The sequence below is a fragment of the Pipistrellus kuhlii genome, unplaced genomic scaffold, assembly GCF_014108245.1.
Source record: "Pipistrellus kuhlii isolate mPipKuh1 unplaced genomic scaffold, mPipKuh1.p scaffold_m20_p_83, whole genome shotgun sequence".
In the NCBI taxonomy this organism is placed as follows: Eukaryota; Metazoa; Chordata; class Mammalia; order Chiroptera; family Vespertilionidae; genus Pipistrellus; species Pipistrellus kuhlii.
This window is the reverse complement of record NW_023425588.1, coordinates 1,000,459-1,020,661: the sequence shown is the minus strand read 5'-3', so window position 1 is coordinate 1,020,661 and position 20,203 is coordinate 1,000,459. Positions and strand designations below refer to the sequence as shown.

The 20,203-nt window shown below is 56.3% G+C and overlaps 1 protein-coding gene across 2 annotated transcripts; it reads left to right on the top strand.

Moving 5' to 3' along the window:
• Positions 1-4,924: 4,924 nt before the first annotated feature.
• Positions 4,925-18,676, top strand: GPR143 (G protein-coupled receptor 143). 2 transcript variants are annotated; one of them, XM_045577122.1, is made up of 9 exons: positions 4,925-5,346; positions 7,798-7,907; positions 9,582-9,676; positions 13,515-13,607; positions 14,403-14,512; positions 15,445-15,553; positions 15,979-16,096; positions 17,337-17,580; positions 18,176-18,676. In XM_045577122.1, the coding sequence occupies exons 1-9, from the start codon at positions 5,082-5,084 to the stop codon at positions 18,307-18,309; spliced, it is 1,278 nt and encodes a 425-aa protein (XP_045433078.1). In that variant the 5' UTR covers positions 4,925-5,081; the 3' UTR covers positions 18,310-18,676. The 2 variants fall into 2 exon arrangements, with proteins under 2 accessions (XP_045433078.1, XP_036281532.1); XM_036425639.2 differs by having other exon boundaries at positions 4,933-5,346; positions 18,215-18,676.
• The last annotated feature ends 1,527 nt before the right edge of the window (positions 18,677-20,203 follow it).

The window sequence follows — 20,203 nt, the reverse complement described above, 5'->3', positions numbered from 1 at the left end:
GTAACACTGCCCCGACCAGCTTGAAGGGTTGTACTCAGGCATGTGGGGGGCATGCTTTCATGCTGTTTCCACCAAATTCTCACTCTGCCATCTGCATGATGCAACTATGTTTCATCGGACCATGTGCCTTCTTTCCAGAGCTCGATTGTCCAATCCTGTGTTCCTGTGCGAACTGGAGACGTTTTATCTTGGTGACTGCAGACATCCCATACGATGCAGCGTATGGCTAATTTGCCTACAAACGTCAGGTGGGCATAACAATCTGGCCACTCCGTGTGTATAACATGTATAATCCCCTTCCTGAAGTATAGTAAATCACACGGCATCAGGTGCAGCCCCCTGCGACCTGCCCCCAGCATCTCCGAAGCGGACCCCTGGTCACCTCAAGAAGACGGGCGAGAAGGCGCCGCCTGGGTCTGGCGGGTTTGTAGACTTGCAAGGTGACGGACGAGCCTCGGGTGCCCTCTGGAGGAAGTGCTTCCGGCGCAACGGGCCTGGGCTTCCACCTCTGTGACCTTGGACGTGGCCCCTCACCTCTTCCCAGGCCTCACACACCAACCGGAGATGAAGATGAGGCACAGGGTGGAGGCGAGATTTCAGCCAGACAGGAAGCACCCGGTGCCTCCGGCTCCCAGAGGACAGATTCCATTTTCTTCCTCTTCTCGGAGCACAAGCGCCACCCGCTCCTTCCCACCCGGCCTTCTTCCTGCCCTCTCAGGCGGAGGTGACTCAGTGTAGCTGAGGTTATACTCTCGGGCACTATTTCTCTCTCCTTTAAAAAAAAAAATTGGCCCGGCCGGGACCGGTTTGGCTCAATGGATAGAGCGTCGATTTGGGGACTGAAGGGTCCCGGGTTCGATTCCAGTCGGGGGCATGTACCTTGGTTGCGGGCACATCCCCAGTAAGGAGTGTGCAGGAAGCAGCTGATCGATGACTCTCTCTCATCGATGTTTTTAACTCTCTATCTCTCTCCCTTCCTCTCTGTACAAAATCAATAAAATATATTTTTTTAAAAATTGGCCCTAGCTGGTGTGGCTCAGTGGACAGAGCGTTGGCTGGCCTGCGAACTGAAGAGTCCTAGGTTCGATTCCAGTCAAGGGCACAGGCCCGGGTTTCAGGCTCCATTCCCAGTCTGGGGTGTGCAGGAGGCAGCTGATCAATGACTCTCTCCTCATTGATGTTTCTCTCTCTCTCTCTCTCTCTCTCTCTCTCTCTCTCTCTCTCTCTCTCTCTCTCTCTCTCTCTCTCTCTCTCCTTCTCCCTTCCTCTGCAATCAATAAAAAAAATTTTAAAAAACAAAAAAAACACCGAATCCCTGTCGGGCACACCCAGGTTCACCTTCCGTTTGAGCATTATTTACTCAGCAACTGGCCAGTTGGCTGTTGGGGAGAAGGCGTTGGAGACGGCGTGCAATGAGGTGGGGTGACTGTCATTGGGTGGGCCCATCGGAGGCGCGGAACTGCCCCCGGGGCCAAGAGCCCAAGGGGGCATTGCTCCTCTCTCATCTCCACCCCGGGAGCCTTCCTGCAGCTTCTTCCAGAACATTGTCCGGAAGTGCTTTCTTTCTCAGCGCCGCAGGTCGCTTTGTTTGTCTCCGTGGTCCTTATCGGGCCTCTTCCTCTTCCATGTGCTTCCTTTTCCGTCCAGCATCCTGACTGAGTCCCAAGTGGGTCCCGACAGCGCTGGCCCCGGGGCTTCCCCGGCCAGAAGGATGTTACTCACCGCCGCCAGCCCCGCGCCTGCACCCCTGACCGGGCATCTGCATTCAGCATGCTCTCTGGCTCAAGCGGATGCTGATCCATTTGTCAGCATCTATTTTTAAAAAGTTATATCTCTTGCCGAAACCAGTTTGGCTCAGTGGTAGAGCATCGGTCTGCGGACTGAAAGGTCCCAGGTTCGATTCCGGTCAAGGGCATGTACATTGGTTGCGGGCACATCCCTGGTTAGGGGGTGTGCAAGAGGCAGCTGGTCGATGTTTCTCTCTCATCGACGTTTCTAGCTCTCTATCTCTCTCCCTTCCTCTCTGTAAAAAATCAATAAAATATATATTTTTAAAAATAAAAAGTTATATCTCTTTATTGATGTCAGAGAAGAAGGGAGAGGGGGACAGAGAAAGAAAAACATCCATGATGAGAGAGAACCGTGGATAGGCTGCCTCCTGCACGCCCCCTACTGGGGATGGAGCCCACAACTGGGGCCTGTGCCCTGACGGGGAATTGAGCTGTGACCTCCTGGTTCATAGGTTGATGCTCAACCACTGAGCACACCGGCTGGGCCCATGTGCCATCTTGTAGTGCTGACATGTGTTGCACTTCTAGATGTGTCCACCTGTGCATGCCTGTGCACTTCACTTGTTCACCTTCCTGCGTATTATTGCACTCTCACAAACGTGTTTCTGTCATAGTTTTATTTTCCAGGCTAGTCTCAAGTTGCCTCTTAATTGTTGGACAGTTAAGAAATGTAGTCTGGCCCTAGCTGGTGTGGCTCAGTGGATAGAGCGTCGGCCTGCGAACTGCAGGGTCCCAGGTTCCATTCTGGGTTGCTGGCTCCATCCCCAGTGGGGGGCATGCAGGAGGCAGCCGATCCATGATTCTCTCTCCTCACTGACGTTTCTACTTCCCTCTCCCTCTCCCTCCCTCTCTGAAATCAATAAAAATTTATTTTAAAAATAAAGCATGCCTCTTTAACAAAAAGAAATGCAATCTACTATCCCTCCTTGCACAGGTTGGCTCCAAGGCCCTTCCGTAGCAGCTCAGTGGTCGGCAAACTCATTAGTCACCAGAGCCAAATACCAACAGGACAACGATTGAAATTTCTTTGGAGAGCCACATTTTTTAACTTAAACTATATACGTAGGTATGTTGTTATTAACTTAATTAGGGTACCCCTAAGCTGGCCTTCACTAAAAACTCAAGGGCCCAAAGAGCCGCATGTGGCTATCGAGCCACAGTTTGCCGACCGCTGCCCTCGCTGCTCCTGCCCATTGGTGAGTTTCCTCCCGAGGTGATCGTGCCCGGGGACGCCCTGCCTCCGCTCCCTTGAGCACCGGGCACCACAGTCGCGCAGGGCACGCGGCGTGCTCCGGGAGGCAGAGGGGGTGCAGCTTGGGCACAGAGCAGGGGCTGCGACGCAGGGCAGGGACGCCTTTGCAAGATCGGCCACCCCATCCCTGGTGTTAGGGCGACACCCAGAGGCTCCCTCTGCATTTCCCGTCCCAAAGCCCGGCCACCGCTCCCCGTTGGGCGGCTCGGCCTTCCCGGAGCGCAGCGGGGAGCCGCTGGCACGGGCGCTGGGGAGCAGGTCCGGGCTTTCCCACGCTCTGCACGCACGCGTGTCCCGGGAGGAGCGGGCGGCCCTGCCACCGCCAGGCTGGCCCCGCCTCGGAGCAGCTGCGCTCCCGCCGGGCGGCAGCCTTTGAAGCGGCGCCTTTGTTCGGGCTGCTTCCCAGCTGGCAGCGCGCCGCCTGGTCCCCGGGGACGGAGGCCGGTCTCTGGTCCCCGGGATGAAGGCGCAGGCGCTGAGCCCAGACTCTGCCTCAGCACCTCAAACTGCAAAGCTGGGGTGGCACTGGGGGGCGGGGGGCACCTCGGCGTTTGCACCCTGCCGTTAAGCGATGGGAAGAGACCTGGAGAGCCGCCACTAACTGGGGGGAGAGGGCAAAGGTGTCTGCTTCTGGGCGGCCAGTGGACCTACCGGTTTATTGATGGTGAGAAAACAATAGAGGCGCTGGTGCTTTGTTTTTATTGATTTCACAGAGAGGAAGGGAGAGGGAGAGAGAGAAAGAGCGATGTGAGAGAAACATTGATCAGCTGCTTCCTGCACGCCCCCCACTGGGGATGGAACACGCAACCGGGACCAGGAATGGAACCCTGACCTCCTGGTTCATAGGTGGATGCTCAACCACTGGGCCTCACCGGCTGGGCTGGGTTTTGTTTTTATTTATTTTAAAAATATATTTTTTATTGATTTTTTTTATAGAGAGTTAAAAACATCGATGAGAGAAACATCCACCAGCTGCCTCCTGCACACCCCCCACTGGGGATGTACCCGCAACCAAGGTACATGTTCTTGAGCGGAATAGAACTCGGGACCCTTCAGACCGCAGGCTGACGCTCTATCCACTGAGCCACACGGTCAGGGCTGGGTTTTGTTTGTAAACAAAGCTTGGGTTAGTAGAGCCATAACCTGGGAGAGGCTCTTTCATTTTCAACCATAAAGAGCTTTTAAGCTTCAGTCCAGTATGCTTAGTACTCATACTGATGTAATTTTGAAACTTTTATGTGTCTGGAATCAAGCATGATTTTTAATGTATAGTGACCCATGCAGACAATCACAGCAGCTAGGAAAACCTGGATACACTTGAATAACATTCTTTTCTAAACAGAATTGCTCTTGGAAGTTCCTTTCAAATGTCAAAAGCGAACCTACACCGCTGAGTAACGAATGGAACAGATTTGATAGGGAGCGTGTGTGTATGTGTGTATGTATGTGTGTGTGTATGTGTGTGTGTGTAGGGGGTGGGGTTAGGCCCAGTGTCCCTTTCTTTAAGGCTCATTTGTTGATTTTAAACGCAGGCGCGGCCTCTGTGGCCTGTGTCCTTGGGGGGGAGGGGGGGTGTGCAGCGATGGGAAAGCACTGCTTTCGAGCAGCCCACGTTGGTCCAGTCCTGGTGCCTGGAGCCTTCTAATCAGAAACGTCAGCGCCCTCGGGAGAGGCCGGGCTCACCAGGCAGCATTTGGGAAGATCAGCGAGAGGGGATGGAGTTTGCAGGCCCGATTCCGCAGAATCCCGCCCCTTGGAGGCACGGTGAAAGGGGAGAAGGCTGACCTCCGACTTCTGGCGCCCCTCCCCCACCCCCTCAGGATCAAGCATCGCCCTCGTGAGGCCTCGTGGCCGCACAGGGCGCACAGCCCCCACCCACCAACCCCCACCGCGCCTTTTCTGCAAAGTCCAGCGTGGGGAGGGGGGCGGAGAGGAGGGGAAGCCCAGAGCACATGATGCCCCCCGCCGGGCCGGGCCGGCGCACATGACCCAGGCGGCCCGCGGGTCCTGGCAGACCTGGGCCGCGGCTACGGCACGACATGGCCTCCCCGCGCCTCGGGACCTTCTGCTGCCCCACGCGGGACGCCGCCACGCAGCTCGTGCTGGGCTTCCAGCCGCGCGCCTTCAACGCTCTGTGCCTGGGCAGCGGCGCGCTCCGCCTGGCGCTCGGCCTCCTGCAGCTGCTGCCCCGGCGCCGGCCCGCGGCCCCCGCCGGGTCCCCCCCCTCCCTGCCGCCGGCCCGCGCCCCCGCCTCCACCCGAATCCTGCGCGCCGCCCTGGCCTGCGACGTGCTCGGCTGCCTGGGTAAGGGGCGGCCTGGGTGGCCCAGCTGAGGCACAGTTAGGGCGCGCGGCCCGCGGGTGGATCTGGTTGGTAACTGGGAGAGGGAGCGGGTGGATCTGGTTGGTAACTGGGAGAGGGAGCGGGTGGATATGGTTGGTAACAGGGAGAGGGAGCGGGTGGATCTGGTTGATAACTGGGAGAGGGAGCGGGTGGATCTGGTTGGTAACTGGGAGAGGGAGCGGGTGGATCTGGTTGGTAACAGGGAGAGGGAGCGGGTGGATATGGTTGGTAACTGGGAGAGGGAGCGGGTGGATCTGGTTGGTAACTGGGAGAGGGCACGGGTGGGACCTGGTGGGTAACTGGGAGAGGGAGCGGGTGGATCTGGTTGGTAAGTGGGAGAGGGAGCGGGTGGATCTGGTTGGTAACTGGGAGAGGGAGCGGGTGGATCTGGTTGGTAACTGGGAGAGGGCGCGGGTGGGACCTGGTGGGTAACTGGGAGAGGGAGCGGGTGGATATGGTGGGTAACTGGGAGAGGGAGCGGGTGGATCTGGTTGGTAACTGGGAGAGGGAGCGGGTGGATCTGGTTGGTAATTGGGTGAGGGAGCGGGTGGATCTGGTGGGTAACTGGGAGAGGGAGCGGGTGGGACCTGGTGGGTAACTGGGAGAGGGAGCGGATGGGACCTGGTAGGTAACTGGGAGAGGGCAAGCGGCCCGCATGGGGCAGGGCATCTGCGTGCTCAGGAGCACAGAGGGAGAACCGTTCCCTGGGGAGGACAGGAGGACTAGATGATCCTCAAAATGAGACAGTCCCCACAAGTTACGGCCAACAGCCTTAGCCAGCATGGCTCAGTGGACAGTGTCACCCGAGGATTGAAGGGTCCTGGGTTCGATTTCGGTCAAGGACACGTACCTCGGTGCAGCAGGAACTTACAGGAGGCAACCAATAATATGTCTCTCTCACGTTGATGTTTCTCTCTCTCTGTCTGTCTGTCTCTGTCTCTCTGTCTCCCTTCCACTCTCTCTAAAAATCAGTGGGAAAATATCCTTGGGTGAGGAGTAACAACAACAAAAGTTATGTCCAAGAGACATTTGTTGCATATAGATAGGTAGATGATAGATAGATAGATAGATAGATAGATACATAAACACATACACATACAACCGGGTCTTTGCAGGTTGTGCAGGGTTATGGCCAGGGTGGCGTGGAGCCCGGCCAGGGCAGGGGGTGGGGGGTGCCGAGGAACAAGCGCGCAGCCTAACCAAGACCCTCAACCCACGCTTGCAGCTTGTGTAGTGTGTGAGGAGGATTCCATGTCTGTGTCTAATGGGAATAAAAACTCACAAGTAATGAGTGTGGAAGGAAGTGGCCCATAGCGGATTTGTGAAATTCTTCCATGTGGTTGTAAGATAAGGTGACCAGACTGTCCCGCTTTTGGCGGGACAGTGCCGATTTTTAACAATTTGTCCCGCATCCCGAGACTTTTTTAAAAACACAGCGGGACGCGGGACAAATTGTTAAAAATAGGGACTGTCCCGCCAAAAATGGGACATCTGGTCACCTAATTGTAAGAGGATGCAGCAAGTTTCTTCCTGAACTTCAGCAGTGTGCTCTTTCTAACACTCCTTTCTGTATGAATACGCCGTCAACACGGACATCAAAACTATAGCCAGCCCAAGAGGGTGTGGCTCAGTGGATAGACAGCCTGCGGACTGAAGGGTCCCGGTTTGATTCCGGTCAGGGCACAGGCCCGGGGCTGCAGGCTCCATCCCCAGTAGGGATTGTGCAGGAGGCAGCCGATCCATGATTCTCTCTCATCATGGATGTTACTCTCCCTCTCCCTCTCCCTCTCCCTTCCTCTCTGAAATCAATGAAAATATATTTTAACATCTATATGGTATATAGCCAAGAAGGAACTGATTTGCTATTTTCGTAGTCACTTCTTTTTTTAAAAATATATTTTATTGATTTTTTACAGAGAGGAAGAGAGAGGGGTAGAGAGTTAGAAACATCGATGAGAGAGAATCATCGATCAGCTGCCTCTTGCACACCCCCTACTGGGGATGTGCCCACAACCAAGGTACGTGCCCTTGACCGGAATCGAACCCTGGACCTTTCAGTCCGCAGGCCGACGCTCTATCCACTGAGCCACACCGGTTCTGGCTCGTAGTCACTTCTGAACTCCACGCAAAAACACAATACAGGAACGCGCGTATGGCTGATGGAGGTTTGTTAGTCAGTCCATGGCTTTGCCTCATCGCAGTTACTTTCTGTGTTCAGACCGACGTGTGTGTTACTCCCTCCTCTTCCTCCCCCTTCTTTCTCTCTCCCTTTCTGTCCATCTGAGAATCGTCCGTCCATCCGTCCGTCCATCCATCTGTCCATCCATCCATTCCTCACAGAGCAACAACTCAGCTTTAAATCTGCATCAGGACCGGTAAAGGACGGCTCACTCTCCCTCCATTCCCGCCTAGGTATCGTGGTCCGCGCGGCGGTGTGGCTGGGACTCCCTGACTTCGTTCAGAACCTGTCTGTGGGGAATGGGACAGACATCTGGCCTGCCGCCTTCTGCGTGGGGAGTGCGGTGAGTGCGCCCCCTCTGTCCGCCCCTCCTCCCTCGCTGAGCGCCTGATGTGCCCTGGTTTTCAAAGAGCCTCTCCCCCCCCCACTCCTCCTACTCCCCCCCCCACTCCCCCTACTCCCCCCCTCAGACCCAGCTCCCTCCCCGGAACTGATGACCAGGGGCCCTGGGGTGGGGTGCGGGCCTCTGTGATTTTACGGTGGCCTCTCCCTCCCTCACCCTCGGCACATGCACGCACAGTCCTGCAAACCTCACTTTAGGCTGCAGTCAGAACCAGCTGGCTGAAAGGGGGGAGGGGAGAAGGAGGGAGGAAGGGAGGGAGAGAGAGAGAGAGAGAGAGAGAGAGAGAGAGAGAGAGAGAGAGAGAGAGAGAAAGAAGAGAGAGAGGAGGAGGAGGAGGAAAAAAAGAAAGCTACTGTTGCATTTTGCCTAGTGAAACATATATTTAAATACACATGGTCTGCCAAGTTAACGCCTAGTGAGCGCTCTCGGCCCACGGAGGCTGCCTAGACCCGCCATCTGTAGAGAACTGTCAGCCCGCCCCCTCACAGCTGCCCATTGCATCCCCGGAGCATCCCCACTGCATCCCCACAGCATCCCCACTGCATCCCCACAGCATCCCCACTGCATCCCCTCAGCATCCCCACTGCATCCCCTCAGCATCCCCACTGCATCCCCTCAGCATCCCCACAGCATCCCCACTGCATCCCCACAGCATCCCCACTGCATCCCCACTGCATCCCCACAGCATCCCCACTGCATCCCCTCAGCATCCCCACAGCATCCCCACTGCATCCCCACTGCATCCCCACAGCATCCCCACTGCATCCCCACAGCATCCCCACAGCATCCCCACTGCATCCCCACTGCATCCCCACAGCATCCCCACAGCATCCTCACTGCATCCCCTCAGCATCCTCACAGCATCATCACTGCATCCCCACTGCATCCCCTCAGCATCCCCACAGCATCCCCACAGCATCCCCACTGCATCCCCACTGCATCCCCACAGCATCCCCACAGCATCCCCACTGCATCCCCACAGCATCCTCCTGCATCCCCACAGCATCCCCACTGCATCCCCACTGCATCCCCACTGCATCCCCACTGCATCCCCTCAGCATCCCCACTGCATCCCCACAGCATCCTCACTGCATCCCCACTGCATCCCCTCAGCATCCCCTCAGCATCCCCACTGCATCCCCGGAGCATCCCCACTGCATCCCCACAGCATCCCCACAGCATCCCCACTGCATCCCCACTGCATCCCCACAGCATCCCCACTGCATCCCCACAGCATCCCCACTGCATCCCTGGAACATCTGCTCCAGCTTCTCACACAACAGCCCCCCTTCCCCTCCCATGAGAAGGCCTCTCCTTTCCTGCCCGCACCCCTTCATTCTCAGCAAAAGTGCTTCTGGCCCCCAGACCCGTGAGCCCTCGGGCGGTGCACGCCCACACTGAGCTCTGGCTCTACGGGTACCCATGCCCAGTGCAGGCGCTGAACAAAGGCGCGCACCTGTCCCCGCCACACCCGCCCTGGTTGCCAGGCCTGCCCCGTGTGTCCCAGGCTGTCCTGGCGCCTCCTGGCGTCAGATGGCATGGAGGCTCAGCTCCGGCTGGGGGCAGCCTGGCGCCGGGGCCCAGGGGTCCTGATGGCCGCCGCCCTGCCCACAGGTGTGGATCCAGCTGTTCTACAGCACCTGCTTTTGGTGGCTGTTCTGCTACGCGGTGGACGCCTACCTGGTGATCCGGAGGTCATCGGGGCTGAGGTAGGCGGAGGAGGGGGCCGCTCCGGTGCCCTGGTCCCGGGAGAAGTGTGCGGCCATCAAGCAGGCCTCATGGCCAGACAGACGCCTGGCCTCACAGGGACAGCTCCTCCCCTTTGAGCCCGACCCCAGGCCCAGTGGGGGAGGAGTGTGCATGCACCCGTGGCTGCGTCTCTCACATCGGTGTCTCTCTCTGTCTCCCCCCTCCCTTCCACTCTCTCTGAAAATACCCTTGGGTGAGGATTAACAACAAAGACCCACTGTCTTTAGCGAATTCCCGGGATTGTGCCTCGAATTCCCGGGATTGTGCCTCCATCGCCATCATCTAGTTTATGGCACTTTAACTCTCCCTCCCCCCAATGTCTGTGCCAGTTAGTAGTCACTTGTAGCCTCTTTCAAGTCCCGCGTGGTTCAGGGTTCCGGTTCAGGGTTCGGGTACTAGAGGAGGCCGCTCACAAATGAAAAGAGACTGGAAAAGCATTCATTTGGGAAATGGGGGCCAGGCGGGAGCCCGAGAGAGGCCTGCTCCTCCATCCAGCCTTGCCATCCCTTCCATTAAGATTAAGATGATGGGCTACCCCCCTATCCCCCAGGCAGGAGACCAATAACAGCCAATCAGCGAATTTACTTCAAACTAACCGGTGGGGGCTGCTTCCACTACCAATGCCTAGTGACCCTTCAGAGCAATCAGGCTGACCAGCCCTCAGGACTCCCTGCCCACGGCTCTCCGTGAATAAAACAAAGATCGACTCCCGCAGTCACTGTCCATTCCCCCTCCTCGGCCCCCTCAGCTGCCAATCCACTCTCTGAGTCTAGATCTGCCCGCTCTGGACAGTCCCCACAGACGGAATCACAGCTGCACAACCTCTGTGTCGGCTTCCTCAGCTTCACGTAAGGTGTCCACGGGGCGCCAGAGGGCAGCAGCTGTCAGTGCTCACGCCTGCTCGTTGCTGAGTCACGTCCCACCGCAGGGCCCTGGGCACGGGATCCGCTTATCACTGATGGGCACTGGGGGGGGGGGGGGGGGGCGGGGAGCTGCTCAGGCTGGCGATCAGGAATAGAGCTGCATGACGTGGACGCAAGTGGGCGCGCTTCCCTCACACCCCGGGTGGGAGCTCGGGGCACAAGGCCCAGAGCTTAGCCGCGGGAGGAGCTGCTGAGCCGCTCTCCACAGGTGCGCATGCGCTTTCTCAGCAGCTGGGCCGATGGCGCTGCTCTCCCCACGTCCGTGCTAAGGACACGCGTTGCTTTCTGTGTGTGTGTTTGGTTTTGGGTGTTAGCCGTCCTGGTGTGCGCAGTGGTATCTCACTGTGGGTTGGCTTGTGTGTTGTTTTGTGTTTAATCCTCACCCTGGCTCAGACAACTGGATATCAACATAAAAAAGAATAAAAGTGTGCCTTTTCCTCGCCTACACAAAAATCATCTCTTCCACTCTCTCTAAGTCATAGGGGTGGCGAACTCAATCAGAGAAGGGGCCAAAATCTAAAATCCAGCCTAAATCGCGGGCCGAATGGTTTACTGAACAGTCATAAACTGTCATTGTGATGGAAACGCAGTGGAGTGCAGTGATGACAGCGCGGTGCGGGCCACATTGATAGGCCTGGGGGGATGGATTTGGCCCGCGGGCCTTGTGTTTGACACATGTACTCTAAGAAGTGGAAGAAAGAGATAAAGACAGAGAGAAACATCGATGTGAGAGAAACACACCGAATGGTTGCCTCCTGCACGCACCCTGACCAGGGCGAGGGCTGGGAAGGCGCCTGCAACCAAGACATGTGCCCTGGACCGGAACCAAACCCAGGACCCTTCCGTCTGCACGCTGATGCTCTATCCACTGAGCCAGACTGGCCAAGGCTCACTGGTTTAGATTTCCCGGATGACTAATGAGGGTGAGCATCTTCTGCCCTTACTGGCCATTGGCGCTCCTTCTTTGAAGAACTTCTATTCCATTCCTTTGGCCATTTTTTTCAGAATAGGTTTTTTTATTTAATTTTTGCAGAGAGGAAGGAAGAGGGATAGAGAGTTAGAAATATTAATGAGAGAGAAACATTGATGAAAGAGAAACATCGATCAGCTGCCTCCTGCACACCCCCTACTGGGGATGTGCCCGCAACCAAGGTCCATGTCCTTGACCGGAATTGAACCTGGGACCCTTCCGTCCGCAGGCCAACGCTCTAGCCACTGAGCCACACCGGTTTCAGCTACAAGTACCTTCTTATTCCTATAGCTGACAAACACCTGCCGCCAATCGGTGGCTTGTCTTTCCACTTGATGACATGTTTTGGAGCACAGAGGTTTTCATCTGGATGAAGTCCAGTTGTTTGTTTTTTCGTGGTTTCACTGTCACCTCACGCAGGGCCACAGAAATCTGTCCCTGTGTCGCCTTCCGAGAGTTTATGGTTTGTGGCCTGGCTGCCGTCTCTGACCCATTTTGAGTGGATTCTGTGTGCAGGAGGAGAAGGCCCCCTTATCTTTTCTGTGTAGCTATCCAGCTGTCTGAGCAGTTTGTTGAATGAATTCACTTTTCAAACCGATACAGTAACCAAAGAAGGGTGCAGTCACGCTGTAGAACACATCGGGCACTTTTAGATCCCTGCTCTAAAATCGTTGCTATTCCCTATGCGCATGGCATCATTAAATAATATGACATCATCTATATAGATAAAAGCCTCAGCGACCATTGCAACCGAAAGGATGACCGAACAGGCTGCATGGGGTGACTAGGTCAGCATGGGGGGTCAGTGAGGGGTGACCAGGCCAGCAGAGGGGGCAGTGAGGGGTGACCAGGCCAGTGTTGGGGGCAGTTTGGGGCAATCAGCCTGCAGGGGTGGCAGTTAGGGGCAACCAGGCCAGTGGGGGGGGGGCGGTGTCAGATGGAGGTGACTAGGCCAGCAGGGGGGGGCAATTGGGGGTGACCAGGCCAGCAGGGGGGGCAGTTAGGGGCAATAAGGCAGGCAGACAGGTGAACAGTTAGCAGCCAGTGGTCCTGGATTGTGAGAGGGATGTCCGACTGGGGCTCCCGGATTGGAGAGGGTGCAGGCTGGGCTGAGGGGTCCCCTCCGCTCCCCCTGCACAGGGCCTCTAGTTAAGTCATAAAATAATAATGGTATAAACAATAGGGGGATCTCTGTATCATACTTAAAGAGGCCTGAGGCAGGCAACCCAGGCCTCATGATGGACATCAGGGACCCCAGCTCCTTTCTTCCTGCTCCCCAATCCCATTGTGTGGCTTGTATCCTCAATGTCTCATGGCCCAATAGACTGCTGAAGCGCCAGCCATCACATCTGCATTCCGGGGAGCAGGAAGGGGGAAGGGAGCAATGCAAAAGGCTCCTCCCTCGAACCAGCCTCCTTGGGAGTTGCACAGGACAACCCCTTTCATAACACTAGTTTCGTGGCCACTCAGTGTGAGAAGCAATCAGAATGTGCTGGTAGCCAGTCACACTGCCACCAGGGGAGGCAGGAAATACGGCTGTTAGCCCAGCTGCCGCTCTGCGTGCCATCCAGGCTGTTCCAGAGGAAGAAGCTTCGGGTGGCAGGCAGCTGCGTGAGCAGCCCTGTCCCCAAAGCCAGGGCCAGCGCGTGTCCTTGGCTGATGGGGCCCTCAGTTGTGGGGGGATCAGAGCTGTGACACAAGCACAGACCCACCGGCCACCAGTTACCTGGACCAGAGGAGTCTTTGAACACCATCCTAGGAGGGTGCACTGCTTCCCCGCACCCCGGGGGGCTGGGACCTGAGCGCTGTCTGCATCTGGGGGGCAGGTAGAGCCCTGAGGAGCCAGGACCGGAAGTCGGGGCGCCCTCTTAACAGCGCATCATCTTAACAGCGGCTCTCTCCTAGCATCATCCTGCTCTACCACCTCATGGCCTGGGGCCTGGCCGCGCTGCTCTGCGCCGAGGGCCTGCTCATGCTCTACTACCCGTCCCTGTCCAGGTGAGGCCCCCCCCCCCGCTGTCCGGCTCCCCCTCCCCACCTGACACTTCGCATTGCCAGCTGTGGTCCCCCAGCTCCGCCAGCACAAGGGTCTTTGCTTTTTGTCACCTCCTGCCACTAACTAGCTCTTCCCCTCCCCCTGCTCCTCCCACTTGCCCCTTCCCCTCCTTCTTGGGCCTGAGCAGCCCTCTCCCCTCTGCCTTTCCTTCTCCCCGCCTCTGCCATTCCCTCTCTGTCTTCTCCATCTCTCACCCGGTGAGCTCCCACCGTGGGAACACACCTGGGTGGCCCCCAGCCAACAGGAACCCCTGTCCCTCTCCCTGGAAAGAGCCACGGGATGCTGAAACCGGTTTGGCTCAGCGGTAGAGCGTCGGCCTGCGGACTGAAAGGTCTCAGGTTCGATTCCGGTCAGGGGCATGTACCTTGGTTGCGGGCACATCCCCAGTAGGGGGTGTGCAAAAGGCAGCTGGTCGATGTTTTTCTCTCATCGACGTTTCTGGCTCTCTATCTCTCTCCCTTTCTCTCTGTAAAAAAATCAATAAAATATATATATTTTTAAAAAGAGCCACGGGATGACGGCTCCCAGGAACCGTGAGAGCCGAGTCCGCTGGCCGCCTCCGTGCGCGGCCTTGGCCCGTGGGCTGTGCGATGGCCCGTGAGCAGAGACGGGGCGCGTCCACCACCCAAGCCTTCCCATTTCTCCATTTCCCGGGGGACTGTGGGGGTTCCAGGCCTTCCCGTCCCAGCTGAGCGCTTTCCAGGGATAAGGCCCCCCACTCCCCCCGCCCCCCCCAGGTGTGAGCGGGGCCTGGAGCACGCCGTCCCGCACTACGTGAGCGCCTACCTGCCGCTGCTGCTCGTGCTGCTGGCCAACCCCGTGCTGTTCGGCAAGACGCTCTCAGCAGGTGAGGCGCGCCCACGGGGCTCAGGATGGGGACACGCGTGCACCGGCTCCCCCCCGGGGCTGCCCTGGCCGCCCGGAGCAGCTGGGGAACAGGAGGGGCGGGAGGGCACGGGAAAGGGGAGGACCGAGGGCGGCTCAGCCACAGGAGGCAGGAGGCAGAGCACAGGTGAGCCTGAGGTCGGCTGAGGGGCGGGCAGCAGGATGCACTGGGAAGGGTCTGGGCTGGGGCAGCGGGAGGCGCGGCTCCACCCCCACGGGAACCTCTCCCCGCAGAGTGACACCGGGGCGTGAAGGAGAATTTGAAGCGTGTTTTTTCAATCCTCACCCGAGGATGTTTCCCATTGACCTCCAGAGAGAGTGGGAGGGGGAGGGAGGGAGAAACATGGATGTGCAGAGACGCACTGACTGGCTGCCTCCCACACGCCCCTGACCAGGGCCTGGGATGGAACTTGTAAGCCAGGTACGTGCCCTTGGCCAAGGAATTGAACCTGTGACCGTGGGCCAACGCTCTATCCACTGAGCATGCCAGCTAGCGAGGGCTCATTGTTACCACGGAGCATGTACATCTTTAAAACGTGGCTCCTGACCTAGTAAAACCCAAAGAAAATCTGGTTTCTTCAGCCCTAATTGGTGTGGCTCAGTGGATAGAGCATCGGCCTGCAGACTGAAGGGTCCCAGGTTCAATTCCGATAAAGGGCACGTGCCTTGGTTGCAGGCACATCCCCAGTGGGGGGTGTGCAGGAGGCAGCTGACCGATGTTTCTAACTCTATCCCTCTCCCCCCTCTGTGTAAAAAATCAATTAAAAAATGTGTTTTTTTTTAAGTCCGGTTTCCTCACGCCGGGACAGAGGTCGCCAGGTGGTGTGAGCTGTTAGCATGGGCCGCTCCAGGGTCACCGGCCTGTCCTGAGCGGCGCTCGCCCTCTCTCCGCAGTGGCCTCGCTACTCAAAGGGCGGCAGGGCGTGTACTCGGAGAAGGAGAGGCGCATGGGCGCCATGATCAAGACCCGCTTCTTCAAAATCATGCTGGTCGTCGTCGTCTGGTAACCTGCCTTCTGCTCCTCATTCCGGTCACCGGGAAGCCACATGCAAGCCCTGGCCCATTTGCTGAGGGGCCCAGAGGTCTAGAGGGAGCAGTGTGTGTGTGTGTGCGTGTGTGTGTGTGTGTGTGTGTGTGTTTTGTTATTGATTCCAGAGAGGGAGAGGGAGAGAGAAACATCAGTGATGAGAATCATTGATTAGCTGCCTCCTACTGGGGAGGAGCCCAAAATCCAGGCATATGCTCTTGACCAGAACAAATCCTGGACCCTTTAGTCCGCAGGCCGCCTCTCTAGCCACTGAGCCACCCCAGCCAGGGTGCAAGGGGGGAGTCTTTGGAGAGGAAACATTGGCTCTGGGCTTGGGGCCTTGGGAAAAATATGCTCTTGGAGACACGTCCTCATCAGGGGCGGCCATTGTCTTCTCACAGCTGGTTGTCCAACATCATTAATGAAAGCCTCCTCTTCTACCTGGAGATGCAACCGGACGTCGAAGGAGGCGCTTTGAAATATGTCAGAAATGCGGCCAAGACCACGTGGTTTATTATGGTAGGTCACTCCCGATTTGACATGTTCCTCTTGCCAAATAAAAACCAGCCCGGCCGGTGAGACCCAGTGGTTTGAGCATCCATCCCCGCACCGAAAGATGCCGGTTCCATTCGCGCTGAGGGCACATGCCCAGGAGGGGGGCATGCAGGAAGCGGCCCGTCCCTGTTTCTCTTTCTCTTCCTCTCTCTAAATGAATGGAAAAATGTTTTAAAAGATTATAAATGTAGCCCTGCCGGCTTGCTCAGTGTCCCTCTCACATCGATGTTTCTTTCCTTCCACTCTCTTAGGAAATCAATGGAAAAATTGTCCTCTGGTAAGGATCATTAAAAAAAATTATAAACGTAAAATGTTATACTAGGCCCTGGCCGGTGTGGCTCAGTAGATAGAGTATCGGCCTGCGGACTCAAGGGTCCCAGGTTCGATTCTGGTCAAGGGCATGTACCTTGGTTGTGGGCACATCCCCAGTGGAGGAGGCAGCTGGTGGATGTTTCTCTCTCATTGATATTTCTAGCTCTCTATCCCTCTCCCTTCCTCTCTGTAAAAAAAAATCAGTAAAATATATATTTTAAAAGATGTTATACTAAACACAGCTAATAATAACACACATCAAAACATATTGGCTGGAAATACACGCGATGGTCAGGTGGAAGCACATGGTGGACACCCTTCTCCCTGGCGCTTCTGTTTGATGACGTTTATAATGAAGATAGAAGCACCAGCTCAATGGTTGAGCATCAACCTAGGAACCAGGAGGTCACAATTGGATTCCTGGTCAGGGTGCAGCCCGGGTTGTGGGCTCCATCCCCAGTGTGGGGCGTGCAGGAGGCAGCCGGTCCATGATTCTCTTATTATTGATGTTTCTCTCTCTCTCCCTCCCTCTCTAACATCCATAAAAATAAAAAAATACAAACAGGAGCTCTCGGTGGAAAAACACACGTGTCCTACACAGGATTGATTTTGATGGCGCTTCAAAATTGGAGGAAATCTGGTTTGCAAGGACTTGAAAGCGAGACCAGCGCTCCTGCCTCCCCCGGGCTGTGCCTGGCAGTGGCTTGGTGCGGTGGCTCAGCTCTTGTGTGGGTACTGCCCAGAAGTGAGGACCAGTTCCCTGCCCGCTGGGACCTCAGGAGCCTGTGACATCAACCCGCTGGGCCACTCCAGGCGAGGCCAGCAGGGGGCGCCTGCAGCGCCCAGGGTCTCACCGGCTGCCCCGCTCACCGGCTCTCCCTGTCTCCTCCAGGGCATTCTGAATCCCGCCCAGGGCTTCCTCCTGTCGCTGGCCTTCTACGGCTGGACCGGATGCCGCCTGGACTTCCAGTCTCCCCGGAAGGAGATCCAGTGGGAGCCCATGACCAGCTCAGCCGCCGAACGGGCCTGCCCGGCCCACCAGGGCCCCTGCGTGCCCGGGGGCAGCCCCGCTTCCAGGAAGGTTGCACGTGGGGGCGGCCACACGTCAGACGAGGCCCTGAGCATGCTGTCTGGAGGTGAGCCCCTGGCTTCGAGGCAGGCGAGCTGCGGGGTCCGGGGCTCCCCCAAAGGCCGTCAGCTACCAAGGTGATGCGGGGTGGAGGTGGTGTCTGTGATGCCCCTCGCGCCCATCGGGGTGTACATGGAATGTCTCAGTGCCCACACTGTTTGTAGTTCATCGTCTGCCCCTCCTTTCAGCATTTAAAAACGTATTTCTGATTTCAGAAAGGGAGGAGAGAGAAACACCAACGATAAGAGAAACATGATTCGGCTGCCTCCTGCATGCCCCCTTCTGGGGATTGAGCCCAGAACCTGGGCATGTGCCCTTGACCAGAATCCAACCTGGGACCCATCAGTCTGCAGGCCGATGCTCTATCCACTGAACCACACCAGCTAGGGCAGGATGTTTGCTTTCATTTTATTGATAACCCACTGCTCTCCCCCAAACCACGCGGCACCCCCCCTGAAGGACCCTCGGAGGGATGTGAGTGAGACAGAAGCGGGTCTCCCTCTCGTTGGGCTCCTTCTGGAGCGGAGTGCAGCGGCCAGGCAACCGCGGCACCGTGATCTCGTTCACAGACACGTTGCTGAAGCTCATGCCACGCCCCCCAGGGCAGCACACCTCGCGGCCTTCTCTCTCCTTCTCTCCAGGGTCCGACGCCAGCACAATCGAAATCCACATCGCAAGCGGGTCCCGCCAGACGAATGAGGGGGAAGCCGTTCCCAAAATCCAGGGAGACCTGTGACGGGGAAGGGGCCCGCCCCCCATCCTCCGACTCTGCAGCCCTCGTTCCTCAGAAGGGCGTCCTCACCTTCCCAGCTCCTCCTCAAGGTGTCCCATTCCCCGGCTCACTCTCATCCCCAGGGCAGAGCATCTTCCCCCGCCTCTTTGTGAAAAGAGTGCGTGCCCTCGGGGCTGAAAGACTGCCTTCTAGGCCAGCGGTTTCCGCCCTCTGCGCCACGGGAGAATGCACGACACGCAGCTCCTCCCTGCTTAGTCAGGCGCCGGCCTCTTGCCCTTAGTTTGTCAAATTAAAAAAATGACAACAGCGACCACAATAGCCTTCGGGTGTCATTGAATCAAACGTATGGCTGTTTTCTTTGTCAGATGGGCAAAAGGTGTATTTTGGGGGTTGCCGCCGAATTTTATGTGCCACAAGGTTTTGAAAAGGTAAATTTCGCTGTTCCAGACCAAACGCTGCAGTGCAATGCCACGTCCACATCCCTGGGAAAGTTAATAAAGTCATTGAAACCAGGCTCCCGGGCTGGCTTGGGTTCCTTCCGAATAGCAAATGCTCTCTGGTCAAGTTATTGATGAGGCCAAAAGGGCAGCAAAGTGCTGAAGCAGCTGAGGCACAGGGCGTGCTGATGGGCTACGCTGCATGTTCTTCATGAACCACAAGAGGGCGCAGAAGAGACGGCTCCCATCAGGAATTCAGCCTTTGGTGCACACAAAGGGCTGCATGTCCCTCGTTCACCACAGGAGGGTGCCAAAGAGCCGGCTCCTCAGGAATTCAGCCTCTGGTCCTGGGGTGGGGCTGCATGTTCTCTGTGCATTACAAGAGAGCTCAGAAGAGGCAGGTTTGATCAGGAATCCAGTGTTTGGTTCATGCTGTTGAAGACTTTACCATTATTACTCTGAACTCTATATCAGATACATTTCTTTTTTTAAAATAGAATTTATTGATCTTTTACAGAGAGGAAGGGACAGGGACAGAGTTAGAAACATCGAAGAGAAACATGGATCAGCTAGCTGCCTCCTGCACACCCCATACTGGGGATGTGCCCACAACTGAGGTACATGCCCTGGACCGGAACCAAACCTGGGACCCTTTTGTCCGCAGGCCGATGCTCTATTCACTAAGCAAAACCGGCTAGAGTCAAATTAATTTATCTCCATTTCACTTCTCTCTTCTGGAGAATTCTCTTGTTCTTCCATTTGGGGTTGTTTTTGTCTTCCCATTTTGGCTGCCTGTTCGAGTTTCTGACTATGCATTAGAATCTCTAGTGCAGGACAGTGCCAAACTCCTTCTAATTGGATCAGGAAAAGATTCAAAGCCTCCAGAGACCGCCTCTGCCTGCAGACCGGTTGTATTTGGTCTTTAATAGCCCTTAGCCCAGCAGTTTTCAAATGACCCTTTCATAGGGGTCGCCTAAGACATCCTGCATATCATATTTACATTACGATTCACAACAGTAGCAAAATTAGTTATGAAGTAGCAACAAAAATAATCTTATGGTTCGGGGTCACCACAACATGAGGAACTGTATCAAATGGTCGCGGCATTAGGAAGGTTGAGAACTACTGCTGCAGAATGTAAGTATTTCTCTCTTTTACCGTGTCCAGCATGGCTGGAGTAGGGGTGGCTGGGGATTGAGAAAATGAAAATAAATAAAGACACAGAGACAGCAGGGAAAGGCTGCCACCAGTTGGGACAGCTGGCCCTTTGATGGAAAGACAGTGACCCAGAACTGGTGCAGCGTGTTTAATTATAAAGTATGATTCCAGGAAGTTTTACTAGAGTTTAAAAGAAAGGAAATTATGTGGAATCCTGGTTAAAGATCTTCATTCTTGTGGCTTCGTTGTAATTGTCACTCCTGGCTAAGCCCAGATAATTGCCTCTGTTCTTTGCGCCTACC

Excerpts from the sequence above, each read along its gene's own strand:
- GPR143 (XM_045577122.1), top strand. The coding sequence starts at position 5,082 with ATGGCCTCCCCGCGCCTCGGGACCTTCTGCTGCCCCACGCGGGACGCC. Across the intron at positions 9,677-13,514 it reads CGGAGGTCATCGGGGCTGAG|CATCATCCTGCTCTACCACC; the intron begins GTAGGCGGAGGA and ends GCTCTCTCCTAG. Across the intron at positions 15,554-15,978 it reads ATGCTGGTCGTCGTCGTCTG|CTGGTTGTCCAACATCATTA; the intron begins GTAACCTGCCTT and ends GTCTTCTCACAG.